Source organism: Mastigoproctus giganteus, chromosome 3 (assembly GCF_048544385.1).
Source record: "Mastigoproctus giganteus isolate SK-2022 chromosome 3, ASM4854438v1, whole genome shotgun sequence".
NCBI classification, from domain to species: Eukaryota; Metazoa; Arthropoda; class Arachnida; order Uropygi; family Thelyphonidae; genus Mastigoproctus; species Mastigoproctus giganteus.
Genome location: NC_143577.1, coordinates 8,124,761 through 8,150,698, shown reverse-complemented (window position 1 = coordinate 8,150,698; position 25,938 = coordinate 8,124,761). Strand labels below are relative to the sequence as shown.

Here is a 25,938-nt window from a genome sequence, read left to right as displayed (position 1 = left end):
CATATCATTGTCTGTTTCCCAGTTTCCCATGCTCCATCAAGACAATGTGCTGAATCATTGTCTTGATGGAGCATGCAACCATTCTTCCACAATTCAAGTCTCTTCCTTTGAATTTTTTCATGCAGTCTTGTCAGAACTTCAATGTAGTATGTTTGATTGATAGTTCAATTTGGTGGGACGTATCCAGCTATAATTCCTTTAATATCAAAGAAAACAAAAAGGCATAGTTTACAGTTTTGATATTCTTGCTTTTTTTGATCTGTGGGACTGCTTTGTCTTCCATTGCACTGACTGTCATAGTTTCTGTGTTGTACTGGAACAACAACTTTCATCACAAGTAATTACAGTACTCAAAGTCTGAATCTTCAATTTTTTTTTTCTAAAAATCTTCACAACTTGGTCTGCTCATTCTTTTTGATCTTCATTCAAAATTTTTAGCACCACTTTCTAATGGCTAAATTTTTAGTTAAAATTTAGCTGTTTCTTTATCCATATTGAGTTCTGATGCAACCATTCTAATGCTTAAACAATAATCACTTCTAGTCATTGTCCTTACCTGGTGTGTTTAATTGGCACAAAAGATTTTTAGAAAAGAGAATGTGGAAGATGACTAAGAACTAGGCCATTTGGTATCAACAAAAACTGATGAAAACATGTAAGCTTTTGACACAGTATCTTCTCCATAAGCTTGATGTAATAACCAAGAACTTTCACTTGGCGTTTTTAGTTTTGTTAAAAATTTTAGACAGGCTGCAATGTTCTGTTATTAGATTTTGTCAGCCATTTTTACAGAAAGCTGCAAAAACACAAGATAATTAAAACCTGTCTCACTGCAAAGTGAATGTACCTGTTGAAACATGACTTGTCAGACAACCAAGGAAAGGTTCAAGGTCAACTATTGTGCCTTTGTTTCATAAGTGGCACTTGGTGTGTAGTGGCTGCATGCACAATCTAATTATTTAATAGTCATACCTTTTATTTAAATAAATTTCCAAATTCCACAAGAGTATGTGAGAATTTATTCAGATACTCTAGTAGTCTATCATTCTTTGATTAAAGGAAAATTCAGACATTTATGTTAAAATTACTTCCCCCTCCCCAAACATTTAACTTTTTACCATGTGTTTGTGCAAACTTTTTAAAGCTTTAAAATCATACCCCTCAGTGCAACACCCTTATGGGTTTCATATAATTTAATATTAGTAAATGCAATTATTGAGTATTACAGCTCTGATTCATACTATATAATTTAATATAATTTCCTGCATGAAAAGCCAGCTGCTAGTTCGCATTCACTGATATGAAAAACTTCATGGATGAAACACTCAGCAAACAGCCCTGCATTTGAAAGTACAAGAGAGAATTATCTTTATTTAGATAATTTATAAAATTATCATTAAAATCAGCATTAGTTGTGTCAACCAAGAGTTTGAATTCAGTCATTTTACTGACAACACTCCTGACATTAATGTAAACATAATTAAGTATTCTTGTATGGTTAATAATCCTGACACAACCCTCTTAAGTTATTTAAAGTGGTTTCCCTAGCATTAGCTTCCCACTGATTTAAATTGTTGCTATGCTCATAGCACAAGTGAGTGTTCTGATGGGCTTATATGAGGATATGAGGAACAGGGTTGATACCCTTAAAGAGTTACACCCAACAAATTTCAAATATTATAGCAAAATGCACACAATGCAGGCTTCAATGTTTAAAATTTTAAGATATGATCATATAGATCACTTGAACAACCTGTAAAAGAACTACAGTACAGTTAAATGGAATCAGCTAAAGCTTGCTCTTCACAAAAATTTTGAAAGTCAAACATTGTTATGAGACATTATATTTGGTGCTTACCCTCAGCTGCATGGGACATTTCACTTCAATATTGAAACCAACGCAAGGATCAACAGATTCCAAAACATGCCTTAGTGTAGGAAATGGTTGATTGTCTTCATAATCATCATGAAAATCATGACAGTGTTTTCCTATTAAAAAAAAAAAAAGCAGCAGAATATTAAAGGTAAATACTTTAAAATTTAATTAGAATATAGTTAAGTACTACATACAGAAAGGTATGAAGATTTATACACAAATGGTAAGAATAATGAAATTAAATTACTGAATTTTAGTAAGCTACTAGTTATTCATAGTAAAGTGGAAAAATAAATAAATTTCATTGAACTTGTTGCTAATATTTTAATATTTCATTTTAGCAAGTTACTTGCAATCAAGTCTATGACTGCAAGATAAATCAAAGATCACCAGATGCACTTTAATCTGCTCCAAATTACCAGAATATAAGAACCAATATATGTGGAAACTGAAGAAGAAACATTTTGCATTCTGCAAATTGTTCATCCAAACCTACAGAAAAAGGCTAAACATTAAATATTAGTTTATTATAGATTAAGTACAAATGTCAAATGCCCAAATGGCACAAGGGCCATAACGAGAGAAAGAGAAATATAACAGAACCAAAGATCAATTATTCATAAAGCAAGTTATTTAAAACAAACAGACAACTTTACTTTAAAAAAATAATTAAAAACAAATTATATATTAAGTGTAATGGGGGGGGGGGGAGAGAGAGAGAGAGAGAGAGAGAACAGGTGGCATTAACATCTCACACCTGAGAGATTTTCAAACACTTCCTTATATTTTATATCTTCAGCTAAACAAGTTGAGATCAATATTACTAGTTAAATATTGACTGTAGGATAGGTGCACCAAAGTGCTTTATATGCAGTATACAAGAACCCAAGAATTACTTAGTACAGTCGGTCCTCGTATAACACGTGTTTACATTACACGAATTCGATCATACACGATTTATAAATAGGGGAACGTTATCTTATATAACACGAACCGAATTCGCTTATGCACGATTCGCCTTTGTGTTTACAAGAAATGGCAGTCGAACGCGGAATCACCCCAACAGAACGCAACACAATAGGAATGAAGAAGATTCTGAAAATGTATTTATGTGTTTTATATCAGTGAAGGGGAAACACATTTCACCATAATAACGTAAAAACCAACACAATTCCAGCTATCGGTATAATCGCAAATGCAATTAGATGGAGTTTACTACCAGTTTATAACAGATTCCACTAGCAGAAACAACTGGAAATTGTTTTTATTGTTTTATGGTAGTAACCCCCAGAAATGTACTTTAGTAAAATGTGGGGTGTTAATAGTGTATCTCGGCCTTTACGGTGTTGTTTATTCAGTTGCTACCCGCGCGCAGCTTTGTTTATGTGTATCAAGCGTGCCTCCTCATTTTGTAATTGTGCTTTATTCCCTAAAAATTAATAAAATACTTAAAAAGGTGTGAAAAGGAAGCGTCCTGGTGAAGACACTGCAGATTCAGAGAAGAAAAAAAAAAAAAAAGCAATATCGATAAACAAAGGCGGACTGGGTCAAAAATTCTTACCCGGGAAAATTTATAGTGGCCTCATACTACGGTTTATGGCCAAAATCACACCGGCCTCCGGCCCACCGGGATTTCCCGGGTAAGGCCTATGGCCAGTCCGCCTCTGTCGATAGAGAAAAAAATATGAAATTGTGAAACGCTTTGAGCAAAATGAAAGACCGTGTGGTATTGCACGTGCTGCAGACCTAAATGAGGCAACGCCGAGAATTACAAAGAATGCGGAGAAAATAAAAACAACTTTCATAGCAGGAACAACTCAAAGTGTAATTAAAATCCATTAGATTAAGACAAGAATTGGAAGAGATGGAATGGCTGTCTTCTGTTTGGATCGAAAATCAAACAAAAAAAAAACAAGTTTGCTTACGATAGAAGCAAAAGCATTAGCAATATTTTATTACGTAATAGTCGTAATAAAATACGTAAGTATTTTATTACTACTATTTTAAATAAAATAATTTTTTTACGAATAAAATACGTATTTTATTCGTAAAAAATACTTTTTTAGTATTAAAAAATACTTTATTATAATATAATAAAAAATATTTATTTTTTATTATTTATTATATTATAAAAAATATATTATATTTTTTATTGCGTATTTTAATCGTTATAAAATTACGTATTTTATAACGATTAAAATTACCCGATTATTTATTGTGTTTGGTAATGTTTTGGTCCCAAATGTGTGTTCAATCTTGGGTGGTCGGCACCTAACCTCACTTTTCCCCATAGGGCCTGTTGTTTATATTGCACGATTTTGCATTGCACGAGAGTTTCTAGGAACACAACTATCGTGCTATACGAGGACAGACTTTATAAAAGAACCAAAGTGCAAGGTGCACTACAGAAATTTGCCTCCAGGAACCTCTAAAGATTACTCCTATTGGAGTAATCTTAGAGGTTCGGAGGGAGGATATCTTTCAATAGAAAGATATCCTCAATCCAAAGAAGATTCAGTTTATCAACTGATATTTCAGTGTAATACAACACATACCAGGTGGTTATAAAAGGAGTTTTCCTATTCAGGAGACTAGTGTCAAAACCAGTTAGAAATAGCGCTGTGAAAATCGGTGGGTATATCATTTAGGGTATGGGGAAGAGATTTGTAGAAGGGGGGGAAAAAAAACAGTTCAAATTTCTGTTGCCATGGGAGAAATTAGCACTGTAAACATGAGCTGGAATAATTAACTTAGGATTATATTTTAATATCAGTACTTAGAAATCTACAGATATTGTTCTATGTGCTTTCCTTCACTTGAGATGACATTCTGAAAACTGAGGACTGCATGCAACACAGTCTCCTCTGTTTTCAGCATTAAACAGCATGTTGACTACATGCTGTTTAATGCTTGCTTTCAAATCAACAAGTGTCTGTATGTCACCATGATGTTGTTGTTGTTATTTGGTTTTTAGGAGCATTAGCGACTAAGGCCATATTGCTTGGGGGATATGCGGTGGTCATTCCCTGACCTTTCCGCATCCTCCGTATTTGGTGGTCATGGGCTCGAACCCCAGTCAAATCAAGAAGCATGTGCTACGCACTGCTGCTCCTGCCCACCTGGCTACGGAGGTGCCGCTGCCATGATAAACTCAGTCTTTCAGGTATCCCCATAGCCAGAAATCACAGGGATTGAGATCTGGTGATCAGGCTGGACAGAAATTCTCTAGAAATGATGTGATTATTTCTGAATGTTGAACGGAGCAGTTCCTTTACTTGTCGACCAATGTGGGGAGGGACACCATCTTGCATGAACACTACAGTCTCCGAGAATTGCCTTTCTTGCAGAACACGAATAATGTGATCTCTTAGAAGAGTGTAGTACCATGCAATAGTTACTATACACCTTATGGGGATATGAGGTGTAGACTCTTCAAAGAAAAATGGTCCAATTATAAACTCTGCTGTGAATCCACACCAAACTATAATGTATGCACTTTGTAGTGGTCTTTCATGCACAGCAGATGGATGAGAAGTTCCCCATATTCAGCAGTTTTGTGCATATACAGCCCCATGAAAAGTGAGATGTGCCTTATCAGAGCACAAGGTCATTCGAGCCCATGTATAGTCAAGTTCCATATGAGCCAGAAATCTTAGAGCAAAGCCTATTCGTTGTTGCTGATCACAAGACTAGTTCTTGCACTACGTGAATCGTGCACAGGAACCAGAGTAAAATTATTCAAAGCACTTTACGTACAGTAGACCAAGGAAGGTTCAAGTTTCAGGAAAGATAGACAAGATAAGAAGGGATGAGGGGTTATACCATTGGTTAAGAAACACCAAATCCAAGGAAGTACAGCCAGTTGACATGGCTGGACAGTGCAGTGTCGAGTCAGTTTGGGATGACATAAGCACTGGGAGAAAAAAAATTGAGTAAGTGTGTTATATGCCTAATGGCTCTGATGAGTATAACAAGAAACTGTACAGAGAAATAGTGGGCCAGTAAACCAGATTGCCTTATAATGGGGAATTTTAATTATCCAGATATTGATTGAAATTTGTGGGTTGGTCGGTCACACACGCTTTTGTGGATTTATTGGATGATTATTTTCTACAGCAGCACGTTCAGGAGGCAACTAGAGGAAGTAATACTCTTGATCTGATTATCAGTAGTGATTCTTCATGCATTAAGAATCTGCAGATAAAGGAACCACTAGAAGGCAGTGATCACAGTGTGCTGAAGTGGGATTTACTCAAAGAGGCAACTGCCATCAAGGGTAAAGGAAAGGGTTTTTACTTTTGTAAAGGTGATCTGAGACTGTATTTAAATTCTATACAAAGGGATCAACTGATGTTACCAACAGCAAATTCAAAATGGGAAGCATTCAAAGGGTTAAACTTGGAAGCTACTAGGCTTTTCATACCAAATAAGAAATATTTGTTCCAGATTTAAGCCTAAATCTATGTTAGATGAACTAATTAGACATGTAGCAGAGAAGAAAAATGAATGGAATGTGTATAAATTAACAGGTGACATGGAAGCCTGTGATAGATATAAGCTGGTCTGTAACCAAGTCACAAAGCAGGTTAGGAGGGCAAAGACAGATGAAAAATCTTTGGCAAAGGATGCAAAGAAAATCAGCAAAGAGTTCTTTACTTATGTAAACTCTAGAAGGAAGGGGATGAATCAGATTGGTCCATTTGATATCGATGGTTCAACTGTTGATGATCCTGCTCAGGTAGCTAACAAACTAAATGAATATTTTGCATCTACATTCACACATGGAGTTATTCAGGGAGGGGAATGCCAGAGGTGTATTAAACTCTGGCAGTATGCTAGAGAATCTTGTAATAACTGAGAGTAAAGTGGAGGAGAAATTGTTAAAGATTAAGGCACCTGGGGTGGATGGAATCTATCCAGCTATATTAAAGGAGGTGGCAAAGGAAGTAAGCAAACCCTTAGCCATAATTATGAGAGCTTCCATGGACTCAGGGGAGGTAACCATAGACTGGAGATGTGCAAATGTGACCACAATCCACAAAGGAGGATCAAAGGGAGACACAGGTAATTACAGACCTGTTAGTTTAACTTCTGTTCCAGGGAAATTAATGGAGGGACTGGTTAAAGAAGCAGTGCAGGACCATCTAGACAAGACCTCAGTTATAGCTCAGACACAGCATGGGTTTGTTAAGGGGAAGTCTTGTCTGACCAATCTGATTGGATTTATGATGTGGTCACAAAGGAACTGGATGCAAAGAATAACTTTAATATCATATATTTGGATCTTAGAAAGGCTTTTGATACTTGCACATGGAAGACTGCTGCACAAATTGGAGCAGTGTGGCATTGGAGGCAAATTGCTGCTATGGATAAAGAGATGGTTGAGTGGGAGAAGACAGAGTGGTAATCAATGGACAATGCTCTTTGTGGACTAATGTTATTAATGGAGTCTCCCAGGGTTCAGTGTTGGGTCCATTGTTGTTCTCTGTATTTATTAATGATATTGATGATGGTATATCAGGCTTAATGTCCAAGTTTGCAGATGATACTAAGGTTGGCAGGGTTGTCACTAATGACAGTACGCTGCTGCAACAGGATCTCGAAAAGTTGAGCAGATGGGCTGAGAGGTGGCAAATGAAGTTTAACATTGACAAATGTAAAGTACTACATATAGGAAGCAGTAACCCCAGTGTAACATATCAACTCTGTGGTACTACACTGACAGTGGTAGAGAATGAAAAGGACCTGGGGGTAATTGTGAAGGCATATATGAAGTTTTCTGAGCAGTGCAGACAGCCTGCAAGAGTAGCTCATGGTGTCTTGTCAATGATATATACAGGAATTTTTCTAGCAGGGATAAGGAGGTGATTATCCCCTTGTATAAGGCAATGGTCAGGACACACCTTGAGTACTGTATACAGGTCTGGAGATTAGGCAACTGCGAGATGATCTGATTGAGATATATAAAGCCTTGAATGGTTTGAGCATACTCAATGCTGATGGATTCTTCCTCTTCTTCAGAATAATCACCTGAGGGCATAAATTCAAGTTGAGGAAAGACAGTTGAAGGATAGATGCGCAGAAGTTAGCCAGTAGGCGGTTGATTGCTGGAACAAACTTCCATCTTTCGTTGTAGAAGTTGATAGCTTAAATAGATTCAAGGCAGAACTAGAAAAACATTTGGAGCGAGTGGATGGGTGACATAGCCCAGTGGTCAGGAGTGAGAGTGCATAGCACGCATTCCTTGAGTGGACTGTTGTTCAAGCCCATGACTACTAAATACAATAAATATTTGTATTGACGATTTATTATAAACTCTACTGACTTGGTTGTCATGCCGGAGTATAAACAGAAAAAAATTTAAATGAGAAGGGTGTGCGTGTTTTTTTTTGGCTGATGCTATATAAGCTTGCTTTCTTGCATCATGTGCCTTTGCCTCTTGCATCATGTGCCTCTTGACACACCTCTGGCACTACTGACTGGTAATGTTTCACATTCTGACCTAGAGGCCATTGAAACTGCCACTTCATCCACTACCTCCGTTCCGATACATGGTCATCCCTTGCCTGGAATTACACCTAACTCCCCAGTTGCATCAAATTTCTTTATTAGTTTTTGAAGCCCCCACCGACATCAAAGGTCCTTTATGCAAACCTTTAAGTTTCCGATATTCACGTAGTGCTATTATTCTGGTAGAATAGTTTTACTAAAAGAGCACTTTTTTTTTTTGTAAAAGCCATAACGGTTATTGATGGTGGCATTGGCCTTTCTGCTTTTATCTAACAGGATGTCATTTGGATAAGCAGTGTCTTGAAGTAAATGACAACTTTTACAAATGTGCACCACTGTTTTTCACCCAGTAGCAGAAATTTGAACTAATTTTTTTTCTTCAACAAATTTCTTCCCCATACCCTAAATGACTTACCCACCGATTTTCACAGAGTTAACTAACTGTTTTGACAATAGTCTACTGAATAGGGAAACATTTTATAACCACCTGGTATATAGGCCAATCCTAGAAATCAAAACATGACACAGACAGCAGAATGAGAAATTTAAGCAACAGTGACATATCTCTCTCCCTTACAGAGAACCACATCAAAAAGGAAGATAAGATAATTTTTGGAATCCTTTATTCAAGAAAGTTGGGCATTAACATAAAACAGAGTGAAGGTTTACTCTACCTCATCCAGTGGATTGTTCTCTTCCTGTTAGCATTCAGCAGAAAGCAAAACAGGATGCTCCCACCCCACCTCCATCCAAAAGTAATACTTACAACCAATGCTATACAAATGGTAATCAATTTCTGTTACAGCCATCCACACCTTAGTACGGAAGGGCACAAGGTCTGAGAACGCCCCCCCCAAAAGCTACAACAGTAGCTAGCAGTCCAAACAAAAGGAAAGTCAGATCACATGTGAAGCTAGCCTACCAACAAGGATGTCCAACAATGATACCAGCTATCTCAGAAGATCAGAGCATTGCAAGAAGATTGGTATCTGTACAATTACTCCACTTCTTTCTGTGTGTTGTGTCATGGGCTGAGAACTATACATAGTTATTCTTCCTTAATAACATTAATATTATTAATAATATTATTTATAACGAGATGTTAATTTAGTAATAGTTTTTTGGAATGTAAGTAAAGATTTTAAATTCCAAATCCACTGAAGAAGACCCAAAAAGAGTTGGAATGGGTGGTATCCCCAAATTTAAAGATCATTATCCCAGTATAACAAACTATTTAAAACCAATGCAGTGGGCATTTCTATTTGTACACTACCACCATCCTGAATTAAAGCATACTTTTCAAAGAACACATACAAAAGAATATTAAACCTGTAATATTCTTTTTTCTTTATATACACTACCCTCAGAGTATGAACTGACAGTCTCAAAAAGACATTCATCAGGAAAGATCTGCTGGACCTTCTTAATCATGCTGACTGCCTACACCAGTTTTACTGAAGTGTTTCTGGCTACAGACTCCTTTTAATTCCTACAAGGGGATCCCTTGATACCAGTGGTCTTTGATACAAGTTGTCTGGAAATTGTTTTCAACCATGCACTTCTCTTCATGGCTGCAGTATATCCATCTGCAAATGAGTTCCAACAGAATAACATGTTGGAAGAACTCACTAGATCAGAATTGGAGAGAACTGGTGCAGAAAAACAGGAGAGTGAATTTAGACTGCTGCAGAGGCCTCCCCAGTTGCCAGATCACAATCCAATTGAGAATCTGTGGAACAAGCTCTTCAGAGTGGAGATCTACAATCATCCAATTTATAACTGTCAGAAGAAATTCAGTCATCATGGACCAGCATCCATGTTGTAAGCTTTCAACACCTTGTTGAGCCCATGCCAGCAGCAAATCCTAGCATAGTTTTGATTCTGAACTCCCAACAAACCTGTATATAAGACAAGGTCAAGTACTAGGTAGATGTAACTTAAGAAAATAAATGTCATGAAAATGGCCATATCTACAAAAGATCCTAAGTATTTTAACGTGAGGGCTAATTAAAATGGGCTAATTGTGTGTAGTGTGATCTATTAGAGATATGCATTTGAGATATTGTATATCCCTGATAAATTGCACTACACAGGGATGGCACCCCAAAGAATATTACTCAATATGTTACTGCATATCCAGGGGTGTTTAAAATTGTACAGAACTGGAATTTTGCCTACTGTAATTGCTTCCCCAGTCATCACACCTCAATCCAATTAAGTGAATGCAGCAGCCTCTGCAGTAGGCCAGATCCCAATCGAATCATTCCATTGCTTCAGAGCACTGTTTGTACAGTGCCCTAAAGTGTTTTTGTGAATTAACCACCTTAAAGTAAAAGTCAATACATGTGAATTATATTTTATATGAAAACTGGAAAGACTGCAACCAAAATTTATCAAATGGTGCAATTAGCATTAAAAGATGAAACAAAATGGGTTGTGAATAAGTTTGAGTCATTTTGTCATTTTAAGTGTGGCAAATTAAGGGTTTAAAATGATCTGGATGCCCTTCATCAAGAGTATCCAGAAATGAATCAGTAGTTGAATTGCATAACTTATTGCAAAATGGCAAGATTGAATAGTGATGAAATGGATAAACTAGTAAGCATTTATCATACATGCCAGGCCATTTCAATTGATTTCAGTTGATTTAGGAATAAGGTGCGCTACAGCCAAGTGCACTTGCTTTGAATTTCATGTATCAGTATTCCACAAGTGAGACATCCTCCATATTCATGAGATCTCACTATGACTTCCCCCCCCCCTTAAGTACCTTGAAAGGGAAAATATTTGAAAATGTGGAAAAATTAAAATACAACATAGCAACTTTTATTACTGATTTCCAAAACAAAGTCTGAGAACTGTTTCCAGAATTAGCATGTATGATGGAACCTATTCTTTCAGCCCACAAAATTATTTTAACATTAACCGTCCCACTCCATAATGCATTTCTTTTCGTAAAAATTTCACTCTTCATCCTTGTGTGCCTTGTCTCCTCTCTGTAGGGCCTACAGAAAGGAGCACAGTGGTCTCAGAAGCACAGCGTGTTTTTGCTAATGCTTTCTAAAATCTTCCTTTGACTCCCTGTATTTTAATAAAAATTAACATTATTAGCAAGCTCTAATTAACAGTTAAGTATCAATGCTAATGCAATGTAATAATGGCCTCAAAACATAGCTATTCAGCAATGTGGAATTAAACCATTAAGAACAGAGGTGTATGACTGTATTAAATGAAAATTATTATTCTTGGATAAACTTTGGTGCACTGACTATTCAAGTTCATACTGTAACTTAGTGTAACTCATGGGGGGGAAGGGAAGATTATCCTATTCCACCTGAATTCAGATAACTACAGACTACTGAATTGTCCAAATAATGAACCTGAGTTCAGATAATTACACTCGTATTGAATTGTCCAAATGAATGTCAATGGTGAAAGCACCATACGGAACACACAGAGAAACTCAATATTAACTAAGATCTTGAGAAATTATTAGAAGGCTAATTCAAATTGAAACTTTATAATTACATTTTTTAATACTATATTAAGAAAAAAAAATGCATTCATTTACTTTTATTGCAATATTATTTTATACTAAAAATTTAAAACATACCTGATTGTGCAGGACTCAGCTATTATAAAGGAAAAAAATATATTAGCATGGGAACTAAAAAAATAAATCAAAATAGTGATAAAATTTCAATTACTTTATTTATAGTAATTTACCTTTAACATTTTCAGTTGTTGGGCTGTCAAGTCTTTTACTGCAACTTCTAGAAGTTCGTGCTCATGAGCCACTTTTTTCTAAAGAAATTACTACCTTTAATGACTGGAATAAATGCATTATCTGATATTTAATTTCTGATTATTCTATGAATTTATTAAGTTCATGCAACCATTATATTAAAGGGGACAAAAAAAAAAAAGAAAAAAAAAGTCTTGCTCTTTGTAAAATTTTAGATGAAATGTACTCAGATTCAGGAATGAGAATGCACTGATAACTGGTTCCTCTGTGGTTTAAGGTGACTTAGAGAATACTGTGCTCTTATATATTATGTCTGAAAAAAGTGTGCACTCATGAGCACATCTGCATATTCTGCAGTCTGAAAAACCCAGAATAACTAATAGGGGGAAAATGAGATGGGTAGATTGAAGCAACTGGCAATTAGGATTCTGAGAAAATTAAGTGGGGCATAGTAGATTGTAGGTGGAAAAGCAGAGGGGGGGGGAACATATAGGAATTAAGGAATTTTTTGGGTATGGTGTACACACAGCAAGAACATGCCTAACTGCTTGACAAAGTGGCCTCGATAATGTCTCCTACACTATTTGGACTCAATCCAGTCACCAGCTGGCAGAGTGGGGGGGGAGTAGAGATTATATACTAGCAGATCCAGATGTCTCCAAGAGTTACCAATAGGTTTAGTCTGGTGAACTATTCTAATGGTTGGCCTACAAAAACCATTTTAAAGCTGTACACTGAAAATGCAAGGAGCATTGGATCTTGCCACAATGTGGTGTCCACATCACACAAACATAGTGGAATACTGCGTGATGTGGACACAAACACTTCAACCCCTGCATACACTGATTCACACCAGGATGGTTACCTCCAGTTTGCTAGATGCAGAATTTCAGGCTTTGCACATGGGGGAGGGGCAATAAATTCAATGTTATCAACAGTTCCACCAGTGAAGGTGCAAGCAGAGGATTTTGTGCTACAGAATAACTGGACTTGACTGAAATTCTGTCTATTTGATTCACAAGTGGGACTCAAATATCAGTTCCATCAGCAGTTTAGACACCTATTTGGCAAGTCACAATCTCATTTCTTGAATTTTCTAAAACTGCTTACTATTTATATTTAGTTTTAAATATAAATAGTATTATAATTATTTATTTAAATTCAATGCTTAACTCCAGAATTGATAATGCAAACAAAGTATTCCATATAAAAAGAAAGTATAAGTTTGGTTGGAAGTACAACTAATTAGTTCAAATACTTGGAAGTCCACTTTTATTCTCTATTTAGAACCTTACTGAAAGAATGGGAATGGCTGACTGTACTTAGTGTGCAAAGAAAGTATGATTTCCCAAATATTGACTGGAACTTGTAGGTTGGTCACTTGCACATTAGCAAGACTTGTGGATTTACTGGATAACTTTTCTACAGCAGCATGTGTGAGAGGAAACCAGAGAGAGTAATATACTTGATCTGATTATCAGCAGTGATTATTCATGAATTAAGAATCTGCAGATAAAGGAAACACTAGGTTGCAGTGATCACAGTGCACTCATGTGGGATTTATTTAAAGGTGTACCTACCATCAAAGGTAAAGGGAATGGTTTTTGCTTTCGTAAAGGTGACTACAGTGGCCTCACACAGTTTAAAATTTTATAAAGTGGGGTCAACTGATGACATTACCATCAGCAAATTCTAAATGGGAAGCATCCAAGGAAATAATCACAGAAGAGTCTAGACTTCTTATATGAACTAAGAAATACCGTTGAAACCTTAAGACCTAACTGGATGTTAGATGAACTGATTAGACTTGTTGCAGAGAAGAAATATGCATGGGGATGAATAGAAATTATCGGGTGACACAAAAGCCTATGATAGATATAAGCTAGTCTTTAACCAAGTCACAATAGAGGTTAGGCAAGCAAAGGCAGATGAGAAATCTTTAGAAAAGGATGCAAAGAAAAATAGCAAAGATTTCTTTAGTAAACTCTAGAATGAAGGGGAAGAATCACATTGGTCCATTTTTTTACGTTTTGACTGCTAATGATCTTGCTCAGGTAGCTGAAAAAAAAAAAATGAGCATTCTGTATCTACATTCACACACGAGAAGTTATTTAGGAAGGGGAATGCTAAAAGTTTATCAAACTTGAACAGGAGATAAAGGATTCTGTAATAACTGAGAGAAAAGTGGAGGAGAAATTGTTGAAGTTAAACGTAAAAGCACCTGGGGTGGATGGAATCTATCCAGTTATATTAAAGGAGGCAACAAAAGTAGTAAGCAAACCTTTATGCATAATTATGATAGCATCCTTGTATTCAGGAAAGGTTGCCATAGACTGGAAATGCGCAAATGTATCCCCTATTCACAAAGGGGGTTCAAAGGTCAACATGAGTAATTACAGACCTGCTAATTTAACTTTTTTTCTGGGGAAAATTATGGAGTCACTTGTTAAAGAAGTATTGCAGGATTATCTAGACAAGACTGCAGTTAATGGTCAGGCTTCCCCTTAACAAACACACATGTCTGAACTATAACAGCAGTCTTGTCTACAATGTGGACACAAAAAGAGCTGGATGCAAAAAATAATTTTGATATTATATACTCTGATTTCAGGAATTCTTCTGACACTATTGTACATGAAAGACTGCTGTACATATTGGAGCATTATAGCATTAAGGGCAAATTGCTGCTATGGATAAAGGGATGGTCAAGTGGGAGAATACAGTGGTAATCAATGGACACTGCTCTTCATGGACTAAATGGTATTAGTGGAGTCCCACAGGGTTCCGTGTTGGGCCCATTGTTGTTTCCTATATTTATCAATGATCATATATCAGGCTTAATGTCTAAGTTTGCAGATGATACAAAGGTTGGCAGTGTTGTTAATGACAGTATGCTACTGCAACAAGATCTAGAAAAGTTGGGCAGATGGGCTGAGAGGTGGCAACTGAAGTTTAACATTGACAAATATAAAGTACTGTATATGGGTAGCAGTAACCCCAGAGTAACCTACCAACTGTGTGGTACTACGTAGGATAGTGGAGAATGAAAAGGATTGTGCAGTCATATGAAGTTTACTAAGCAGTGCAGACAGAGAGAGCAGCTATTGGGGATTTTGTCAACGATATACAGGAATTTTGCTAGCTGGGAGGTGATTATCTGCATGTATAAGGCAATTGTCAGGTCACATGTTGAGTACTGAATACAGGTCTGGATGCATCATTTTAGGAAGGATGTAGAGGTATTGGAACATGTACAGAGAAGGGCAACGAGAATGGTAAGGGGTACAAAGGGTAGCTTTTGCCAAAAATTATTTAAGTTCTGCAAACTGCAACATTTGGAGACTAGGCATCTGCAAGGTGATCTGATTGAGGTGTATAAGGACTTGAATAGTTTGAGCAAGCTCAATGCTGATGGGATTCTTCCTCTTGCTCAGATTGCATACACATCTGAGGGGAATAAATTCAAGTTGAGGAAAGAAAGTTGTAGAATAGATGTGCAGAAATTTGCCTTTAGTCAGCTATATGCTGATGCTATATACACTTGCTTTCTTGTATCACTTGCCACTGCTAATACAAGAGAGTACACAAGCTGTTAAAGAAACTTGACTAGACGCTCATGAGAACAACCATGTATGAATATTTCTCATTAACAATCCACCCCCCCCCAAACAAAAGACCAATCAATGGAACTCTCAAATCAAGCATTATAAAATCATTATTCATCACACAAGAATTTTAATCAAGAAAAATCAGTCAAGAATTCTTTTCAAAGATGACAGAATATTATATTTTAACAAGTGATAAATAATGTTATGGAGCATTATTTCTGTTATATGAGTGGCAACTTAATGACTAGGGAGATATTTGACAAGACATCTCTTTCTAGTTATTTTCTCTGGCCATATTGAAGCACAACAGGACCACCAGGTACTTTTTGAGACCTCCCTCACACCAACTTAGATATATATAGAGAGGGAATCTCCTTTAGTGGTATAGTTTTTCAATAAACTTCATAGATTGGTTGTTGTTATTTGGTTTTTAGGAGCATTAGCAACTAAGGCCATATTCCTCAAATAGGCCTCTGAGGTTGGGTATATTCATATTACGTTCTTAGCGTTTTTTCTTTTTTTCACCAACCTTTCATGGAGTAAAATAAAATTAAAATAAAATAAAACAAAAATTTTTGGGAGAAGCAGCACCAGATCTCCCCAGACGATGCCACTATCACCGATCGGGCGCATAGGTTCTGGGACCGTAAGTGGCTCGAGAGTTTGCGGATCAGCTCTACAACCAACATTAATAGGGATAGGGGTGTACGGATTCACCCCCTTTTAGAGACTATTATCCTAAAAAAGGATGAACGGTTCCGTACGACTTCCGTTCGAGCCACTTCCGGTTCCACAATGCAAGAGAGCGGAACACGTGAGAATGGAAACATGTGATGCCTACCATTACCCTGCTGATATTTAAAGGTGTACTGAATAATAGAGAGTACTGCTGAAGAAGAAGGCTGGAGCCTTTGAAAGCTACGGGATTTTATCGCTTTTAACTTAGTATATTTTAATGCATTTTAATCTTGTGTTTTAATACTTTTAATATTGTAATACGTATATTAATTTTGTAAATACAGGTTATTGTAAATATAGTTATCAAGATTTGTTTTGTTTTATTTTATTTTACTCCATGAAAGGTTGGTGGAAAAAAAAAATGCTAAGAACGTAATATAAGGCCATATTGCTCCGGGGATATGCGGTGGTCATTTCTTAACCTTTCCGCATCCTCTGTATTTGGTGGTCATGAGCTCAAACTGTCTGTATTTGGTGGTCATGAGCCTCACCAAAAACCTCTGTATTTGGTGGTCATGAGCTCAAGCTCCGGTCTGATCAAGAAGCGTGTGCTACGCACTGCTGCTCCTGCACACCTGGCTATGGAGGCACCTTCATAACTTGGCACTCTTGCATTTTATAGCTATGTGGCTGTTAATACACCACTCTGCATAAGCTTTAGAACAGCTCAGAGTGAAGGAAAAATAGAAAATGCCCAGTGAGTCAGCTGGAAAAATGTATATATAATTAAATGTATGGTTAATCTCTTCCAAAAACAGCAACTTACTGACACACAAACAATAGATTTAATTCCATACAACTAAGGTTTTTGCCATTATACTTAGTCATACAGCTTATCAGTTGCATGACTACTTAATTAAATTTATTAATGGTACATAGTCAAAATGTCATGTAAATTGATAAAGACTGTACACACCTTATTACAATTATTCATTAAGAAGAACAGTGATTTTTCTCTAAAGCACATTTATTGATATTCTGATACTATACAGTCTTTCATTTGAAACTGACATTACAATACATGACAACAATTGCTGTGACTCTGATTCATTTACAGGTAACAACTATTACTACTATTTACATTTTTAATCACTAGCACATAGTCAGCACTGGAGTGTAGTGTCACATACGAGTTCGTGGTGATTTCAGCCTCCAAGACTGCTAAATATGATGTTGACTGATTTTTCCCCCTTTGTCATTATGTTTACACTGAACTATTTACAGATGTAAATAAGCTCAGCTGCTGGTGCTTCTCCAAACCTACTTGACCACTTTCTGAAATTTGACTCCTCCAAATCTTTAAGGGTGCTGGATTTTTAAGGAAAAGTTTACTCTAAATACTTTGGCCTTATTCTGTACAAGTGTGGTTCAGATTTGACCCAGGTTTCAGAGACAGAGCATAGAACACAATTTAAGTGGATGTTCAGTGCAGTGCCTTTCTTTCAGACAAAGCCAAGGCAGCCATTTAAGCTATTTCCCTGTGCACACTCCCAAAAGGGAAGTTGCATATTACACAACTGTTTGAGATCCCTACACAGGTGCTGTATAAACTATTACTTCAGCTTTAACTATGAAAGAAGTAGAGGGGAGCGAATATTACAGTCAACACAGCAAATACTGATTTAATATCCATGTGGTTCTGTACCATTTGCCTGTGGCTGATTGTGCTAAAAAAAAAAAAAAAAAACACGGTTCTTCCCATGTTTATGACTGCAGGAAATTAACAATCACTTAATCTTGCAAATGGTAGAAGTACAAAAGTGCACCAACGACTAGGGAGATATTATGAAAAATGAGTGGAAAAATATTATAAATACAACTGAATCAGAAAATTTATGTCAATGCCTGCACAAAATAACAAGCATAGCATTTTAGTCAACTGATTTAACAGTCTCCACTAGCAAACTGATTGCATTACTAGCAAACCATTATATTCTTGAAATGGTAAAGAAGCAAGGAGATCAAGTCTTGATGCACAATAAATATTTCAATATATGCACTGTGATGTTGCATGCTTACTTAAGTTTGTCAATATTAACATTTAGAAGGTTTTAATTTTAAGAATTTGAACTGATTTCTAGAAGCACGATATAGTACTTTATTTATGATAATGAAATTATCATAATAAAGCACTATTTCATTAATGATAATGAAATAATAAAATAGTGACACCAACCTTCTTCATTGAGATACAAATATAATAGTCATGGTAAATAATAGGAATAAGATCCTTGGAGAGCTGTACATCCAACTCCACCATATCAGCACCCTATTAATAATAATAATAAAAAAAAACATAACTATAATTACTTCACTAAATGAACACAATGTTGAATAATAAGTATTATAACAACCAAATGACAAAAGTAAACTTTCTGTATCATTCAAAAAAAAAAAAAAAAAAAAAGTATATATCTATATATATATAGGGAAGCACATTCTTGGTCTCAACCACCTTAGTTGTAAATTTATTCCAATTATCTACATTGTTCCTTTGGAACAGTTTAGAAGATTCAAACTGCAACATAATATAATTTTTTTTTTTTTAGGTGCAGCCTCCTACACTTGATTACACAATAATCAAAGTGTAGTCTCAACACAGCCTATAACAACAGAAAAATAAAAACGACCAAGCTTCACTCTTGCCTACTTTTAAAAGAATCTGATAAAATCATGACAGGATAATGTACTTTCCTGGCCACCTGTTTACTCAATAGTAAAACCTCATGACTGTGCTGTAACCTCTACATCTTTTTTTTGTCCTGATCACCAGCTCCTATTATTTGAATTCCCCAGTAAAGGATACATTCAAGGACTCAGTCTAAAACAGCATTCATGGAAAAATTCATAATCTGTCACCTTTTCAACAGTTGAAAAGGTGACAGAAAGGTGAAAAAAGTGAAAAAATGAATTTCAACAGTTGAAAAGGTGACAGAAAAGCTTTCTCAAATTGCAATTTTTGGTGTTCAGAAAGCTGTGTGTATGTGTATGCATAATTCTACTCTAAGAGTAATGGCTGGTTGTCTAAGGCAGTTTTTCAATCTGTGCTCTGAGAGTACTCATCACTTGAGATACCATCCTGAGGAATAAGTTTTTACATAATTTATTTACAAGTACTGTCTATATAAATATAAGTGAGATCTTATTCAGTTAACTTTCTAGATCAGTTTTATGCAATGTAATATTTACATACAGTAAAATTTTAAACACACACACAGTGTGTTTAGCAGTCATAATGCAGGTACATCCCCAAATTGGTGGGTTTCCGGTAAATGCTAACTTGGCTTTAAATGGATTAAGTAATGCTAATGGCATCCATACTCTCTCAGACAGCAAACATAAGGGAACAAATTTAAATTGAAAAAATTTGCAAAGATTTGCTTTCAGCTAATGCAATTGATTGTTTGAACAAACTTCCATCTGGTGTTGTGGAAGTGGGTAGTTTGAATAAATTTAAGGAAGGACTAGACAAATTACACTGGTCTGCATAGATCATGATGCTTCCAAAATTCATGGAGTTTCCAGACATTTTTGGCACTAATTCTAAAATCCCAAACCATTTATCTCTTGCATGCAGATTTTTCACAAATAGTAAGAACTGTTTTCTTAGATACACATTTCATGTACATGTATATTAAAAACGTAAGGGATTACCTCAATTTTTTTGTGGAATGCTTCCAGTCAATTCTCTCTCATATGTGATGAATAAAATAAGATGAAAAAAGTGAAAAAATGAATTAATGAATTCCTTCACTCATAGAGATACGACCAAATCCGATGTGCAACGGAATCGAAAGCCAAGAGCCCCAACCCGACTCTGAAACACAAACCACCGCAGCAAGACCATGAGTGCGAGAAGAGTGTCATAATTAGTTAAAACTGGTTCCAATAATAATTAAAATCACTAATTAAAAACACTTAAAATCACAATTAAAAAGATTAAAACTATTTAAAATTAAACAGATTAAAAGTTACAATTTGGATGAATACTCAAATTAAACTAAATGCACTGCTGATTCCCTTCCTTAAGCAGACCATGCTTTTTGGTTGATCGCCGTGTTCAAAGGATGGGAATATCAATAAGTGTTTGTGTGTGTATTTGACTCTGAAATATAGAGATTATTTATATTGGAGAATGCGTAAAAAAGATCAAAAATTCGAAATTAGATAAGGCCGTCGCACATTGATAGAATTTGTGTAGTTTCATTTCAAGTGTTTCAGCGATCAATAATTTAATGTAATTATGTTGTATATTTAAAATTACTGCTTCATTGAATAGGAAAACGTGACTCTCACTGACTGCATGAATGGCCAACTCAGACACGTCTGTGCACAACGTGCAGATGGAAACAGCATGTTGCTTGACACGTAACTCTAATGTGCAATGAGTGGAATCCTGCTGACTACACGAAATCTTGTACACAAGATCATTTACCTGTGCTGAGCAAGAATTGTGATTTTTTTAATATATTATGGAGCTTCTGCATGGGCCTTGGTATTATTTTGAATTCAGTATTTCTAAAGAGTTTATTAAGCTGCTTGTACCATTGTTCAACGTATGGTATGGAAATAAAGTGTGTTTTATTGGTATTATTAATGGGTATCATATTTACTGTTTTATTTTTAGCCTGTAACCTGATTTGATTTATAACGGAGTGAGGATAGCCTCTATTTAAAAACCTATCAGTTAGTGTAACAATTTCTAAGTGTAAGGTGGGTTCAGATGTGGAATATTTGTAAGTGTTGAAAAACTGGTTGAATATAATAGATCTCTTATACGTGAATGGATGATAACTTCGGTAATGCAGGTACATCCCCGAATTTGTGAGTTTTCGGTAAATGCTAATTTGGATTTTTTGCATGTCACATGTGAGGGTGAAATTTAAGATGTTTAGGGCTTTTGTTTCTATCTGTTCCTCTTCCAGTGTATAATATAGTCTTGTGTGAATATTATTGAGTACCCGTAGAATGTCTTGAGTGGTGTTGTGATCTGTTATGACAAGTATATCATCAATATATCTCCCATAGTAAGTAATGCGAGAAAGAAACGGTGTTAAATGAATATCCTCGATATTGGCAAGATAGATTTCCACCATAAGACTGCTCAGGTTCAAACCCATCGGTAAACCTATTTGTATATAGTCTCTTTAAATGTGAAACAGTTAGCTTCAAGAAGTTTGATTAATTTAAAAATTTCCTTTTTGGGTAAATTAGTGTGATTTATTGTGATAGAATCTTTAACAGTTCCCAAATTACATCGAGAGAGTAGTCCACGTTTACATTGGTGTACAAAGAGGTAACATCAATGAAAATTTATCATGAATGCCAAGCATAATATCTTTAATACTATTAAATAAAGTGTAAATTTTTTTATGCCAAACCTAATCAACTGTCTAAATGGTTTAATGATGTTGTATAAGTGAGCAGCTAAGTGTGAAAACCGGGTTTGTGAAGTTTTAACCTGTCCGAAAAGTGCAGGAATATTGCATGTCCTCACTTTCAGCTCTTTTAATTGGACCATAGAAATAAAATCACTTTTGTGATATGCCGTTAGGGTTTTGTTGTATTGGTTTACTAAATTTATAATAATAATAAAATTCTTTATTCATAGAAATGTAGGACACTATTCCCACTACAGGCAACCAGAGGAACCTTATAATTAACTGTAAACATTACATTCAGTACATAAAAACTACATGGGCACACAGATAATACATAGAATACATAGACAGTGCAATATACACAGCGAATATTGCAATCAATGGATTTTATAATTATTATAACAGATTGATTATACAGAGCTTATATTGCATTATAGTACATAGATTTTATAGTTATTATATACAAGCTGCAACACATTGAGACAGTCCGGAAACTTTCACTGGGAGTTGACTAGTTGCGCTGACAATTACAGGAATGCTGACTGCACTTAACTATGGATTTGCGCTTTTCTTCTCTGTAGGCAGAATCTCTGAACCACACATCCAAATCAATGTTTGCGGAGTTCGGCATGCCAATGATGTTGTTCGGGAGGTGTAACTTGATGGTCGAGAGCTTCTGCAGGTTAGAACAGAGCACCGGACAGTTTCTGAGGGCTGTACCAGGGATTTTCCAGATATTAATGAAGTCGAGAGCAGCAGAGCACAGTTTAAGTGCCATTGTGAGCTTCCTCGCATATGCCAGGTGCTGGGCCGGGATGTATCTCAGATTTATGCAGAGCTATGATTTTGATGTTGTATAGGGTAGGTGAGCCCAATTGTGGGCCCACTTTAGGACCCAGAATTCCAGACTCCAGAGTATCTTCAAGACTAGACACAGGAGCAGCCGACCAAACTTCTATACCATAACTGATGATAGAACTAAAATAGTAGAGGAGAAATTTTCTGACTGTTTCCTTGTTGTGTGCTCTACAGAGATCAAGTTTCATACCCCAAAAAGCCCATAATGCTCTTGAATGCAGTTGCTGGATTTGCTCCTTATACGTTAGGTTTTTGTCCATTACCACCCCTAAGAGTTTTAATGAATGAATGGCGACGAGAACATGCCCTGCAATGGAGGGCTGCAGAGAGGCTGCTGGATTGAGGTCTGCTTGTGCTCTAGGTGAGAAGATGATATATTTGGACTTTTTAGGGTTTATTTTAAGCCCAAAATAAATAGCGTATTCACAGAAAGAGGACAGATATTTGTTCAGGATGATAGAATTCGATAATTCCTCTGCCTGGTCCGGTGAGGTGTTAGCCGGGCTTGAGAGGTAATGTACAATATTGTTGGCATAGGCCATAAATGCAGATGTTTCATTCATTAATGGAATAAATATTGCTGAAAAAACAGTGCTGACAATGATCCACCTTGGGGTATACTGACTTCCACCTGTTTTGTGATGCAGTTATTCCCTTGCTGGAAGGTAAGGCACCTCTTGGCCAGCAAATTTCTGAGTAGCTTTGAGACATTACCCATGAAACCGTAGTAGTTCTCCAGGAAGCACATAAGTGGCTTAACTTGCACTGAGTCAAAGACCGCTTTCAGATCCAGAAAAACAGCATGCATAACAGCCTTGCTCCCAGGCTTGAAGGGTTTTCAAATTCAGAGCCTGTATGCATGTTATCGGCGATCTTTGTGAGAGCGCGTAATGTGTATGCTGAGGTCTCTGGGAAAGGATCTGATTGGCAACCACTTTAAACAAGCACTTCTCCAGGCATTTGAGAAAAGGGGAGGAGATTGAAATAGGCCTATAGTCAGCAGTAAAGGTCAGATTCTGCACCCTTGGAATTGGGATGACTATAATTTAGCCAAGCGTTTGGAACAACTCCCTGTTGTAAAATTCTATTAAACAACTTTGTCAGCTCGTTGCTGATGAAGTAGGAGGCAACTTTAAGGCAAAAGGTGGGAAGAGTCACTTCCCATTGATCTTTTATTTGACAGGGCATTGATGGCTTTGATTAGCTCCTCTTTGCCAATCGTCACATTAGTGAGATTAGTGATGTCGTAGTGTGCACTGTTCCAGGGGGAGTCTGCAGCTGCACTGTCTGTTTTGACGAACTGGGTTACATGATTGCACCATTCGGCCAGGTCTAACGATTCTGCTGACCGGATGTGATTGGCTGACCAGGATTGCTGGCCACCCGCTATCCTCTTCTCCATGAACGAGTTTATAGCCTGCTTCTTGGATTTCTGGAAACTATATCTGGCTACTGAGTACGCCGAGTATGATCTTTCTGTGGGTGATCTCTTGAATTAGGCATGTAGCTGTTGTTTTTCTTTAAACTGGTGCATAAGGGTACTGGACCACCACTGCTTCGAGTGTGGGCAGATGACGCAAACTCTTGACATGGTCACTCTAGCAATGAAAGAACCATTTCTGAAGCCAAAACGAAGCTTCCTCTATATCTATTTCACTGAGAGTTCACCAGGGGTAGAGCCTAAAGAGATCCATTGCCGTTTCAATTTTTAGGTATTTTGGATCATATACAGTTTTCCTGATCTTTTCAAATCGAGGTTGATTGGTTTGGTTGGTTATAGCATTCTTTAAACAGGACGAGAGAATGCTTCAATTGGCCTGTGGTCAGAGGGAAATGCCGAATTAGAACTGATTGCAGCTTCAACACTCCCATGGCTGGAAAAGATTCTCTGTAATGTGGCTTCTCTTCGAGAGGGGGGAAAACAGATGCAATGGATGTTGGGACTCAACAGATCTGAAATTAACTGATCGAGTAGCTTTGATGCAGCAGGCAGGGGCAGATTGAAGTCTCCAAGAATTATTACTTTCTGGTTGCACTTGATAGAAGTCAGGAGCCAAGCAGAAAAATTAGTAATGCATTGGTCTGCAACAGGTGGGAGTAAGTAAACTGCAGTCCATCGACTAGATAGCAGCCCAGTGCAGCCTCAAAATCATTACCAGGATATGCACAAACCTTGATCAGAGGGAACTGTTGCCTTTGGCAGATTAAGACTATGCCTCCTTTAATATCTTTCCTGTTCGCCAGAACAGACTGATAACCGATGTTGGTGGTTAAAGGCAATATGTCCACGTCATCATGAAGCCAGGTTTCAATAAGGGCTTTGAGCTTGTTCTTCAGGCTCCTGATGTTCTGCATGAAGCATTTCACATGTTTATTGTTGACAGGCTTGATCTGGATTAAGTTTCTAGGGTTCCTTTCCCTGAGGATGGTGGCTGATTGGAGGTGGATTCCTCTTGAGGAGGGTGTGGCACTAGGACCCACCCTACTAGTAAATATGCACTTGTATCTGATTATCAGACTTGACAAGATGATTGCAGGATTTAGTCAGCACAGTGGCTGCTCTTCTTTCATTAGGTTGAAAGGTACAGTCTGGTTTGCTGCCTAGCTATGCAGAGAGATGTACCCTGCCCACCTCTGGTCTCGAGACAGCATGTATCCCTGGTTGCACATTATGGTCACCAAAAGATGGCATCACCAGGAGACCTGCAGGCCAGATATCTGTGTTTAGATACCTTTCTATAATAGGATCTTTGATCTTGATCCGGAAAGAGGCATAGCTTGGATGCCTGGTGGGAACCCTGATGGGGGTACCAGGTATGTCTAGTTGATTCAGAAGGGTTTTAATTTGTTCCACCGTTGTTTCTAGGGATAGTCAACTTATAAATATGCTGGATGGTTTAGACCTCCTTCCTCTATGTTGCACGATTTTAATACCTAGTGGGTTAGGGTTAGAGCCAATAACAGCTTCACAATTCTGATCTTGCTCAGCTTACAAAGGTTTCTCTGCTAAGACTAGCCTTGCCTTGCTTGGGAGGCACATTACTTCTGCTTATTGCTGATTTCTTCCCCCATGCTTTTGCAAATTCCGGGGCAGGGGATGAAGGCGAAAGATTTGCAGGTAACGGCTCTGTTGGGGGCCGCACGATGCAGGAGTCAGAAACCATTTGTGTGGGTAAGGAGTCTGTATCCTGGATGGGTTTACTGATGGATTCCAGCAGCAAG

The 25,938-nt window shown here is 37.0% G+C and overlaps 1 protein-coding gene across 1 annotated transcript in view; it reads right to left on the bottom strand.

The window, feature by feature from the left end:
* LOC150087642 (glycerophosphocholine phosphodiesterase GPCPD1-like) overlaps positions 1-25,938 on the bottom strand; it is a 149,369-nt gene that overhangs the window by 40,481 nt on the left and 82,950 nt on the right. Inside the window, exons 10-13 of the mRNA XM_090369173.1 lie at positions 18,654-18,746; positions 12,113-12,190; positions 12,000-12,018; positions 1,859-1,989 (exon numbers count right to left, since the gene is read on the bottom strand). Of these exons, the coding sequence (XP_090225299.1) occupies positions 1,859-1,989; positions 12,000-12,018; positions 12,113-12,190; positions 18,654-18,746 (321 nt within the window). The remainder of the gene's footprint in view (positions 1-1,858; positions 1,990-11,999; positions 12,019-12,112; positions 12,191-18,653; positions 18,747-25,938) is intronic.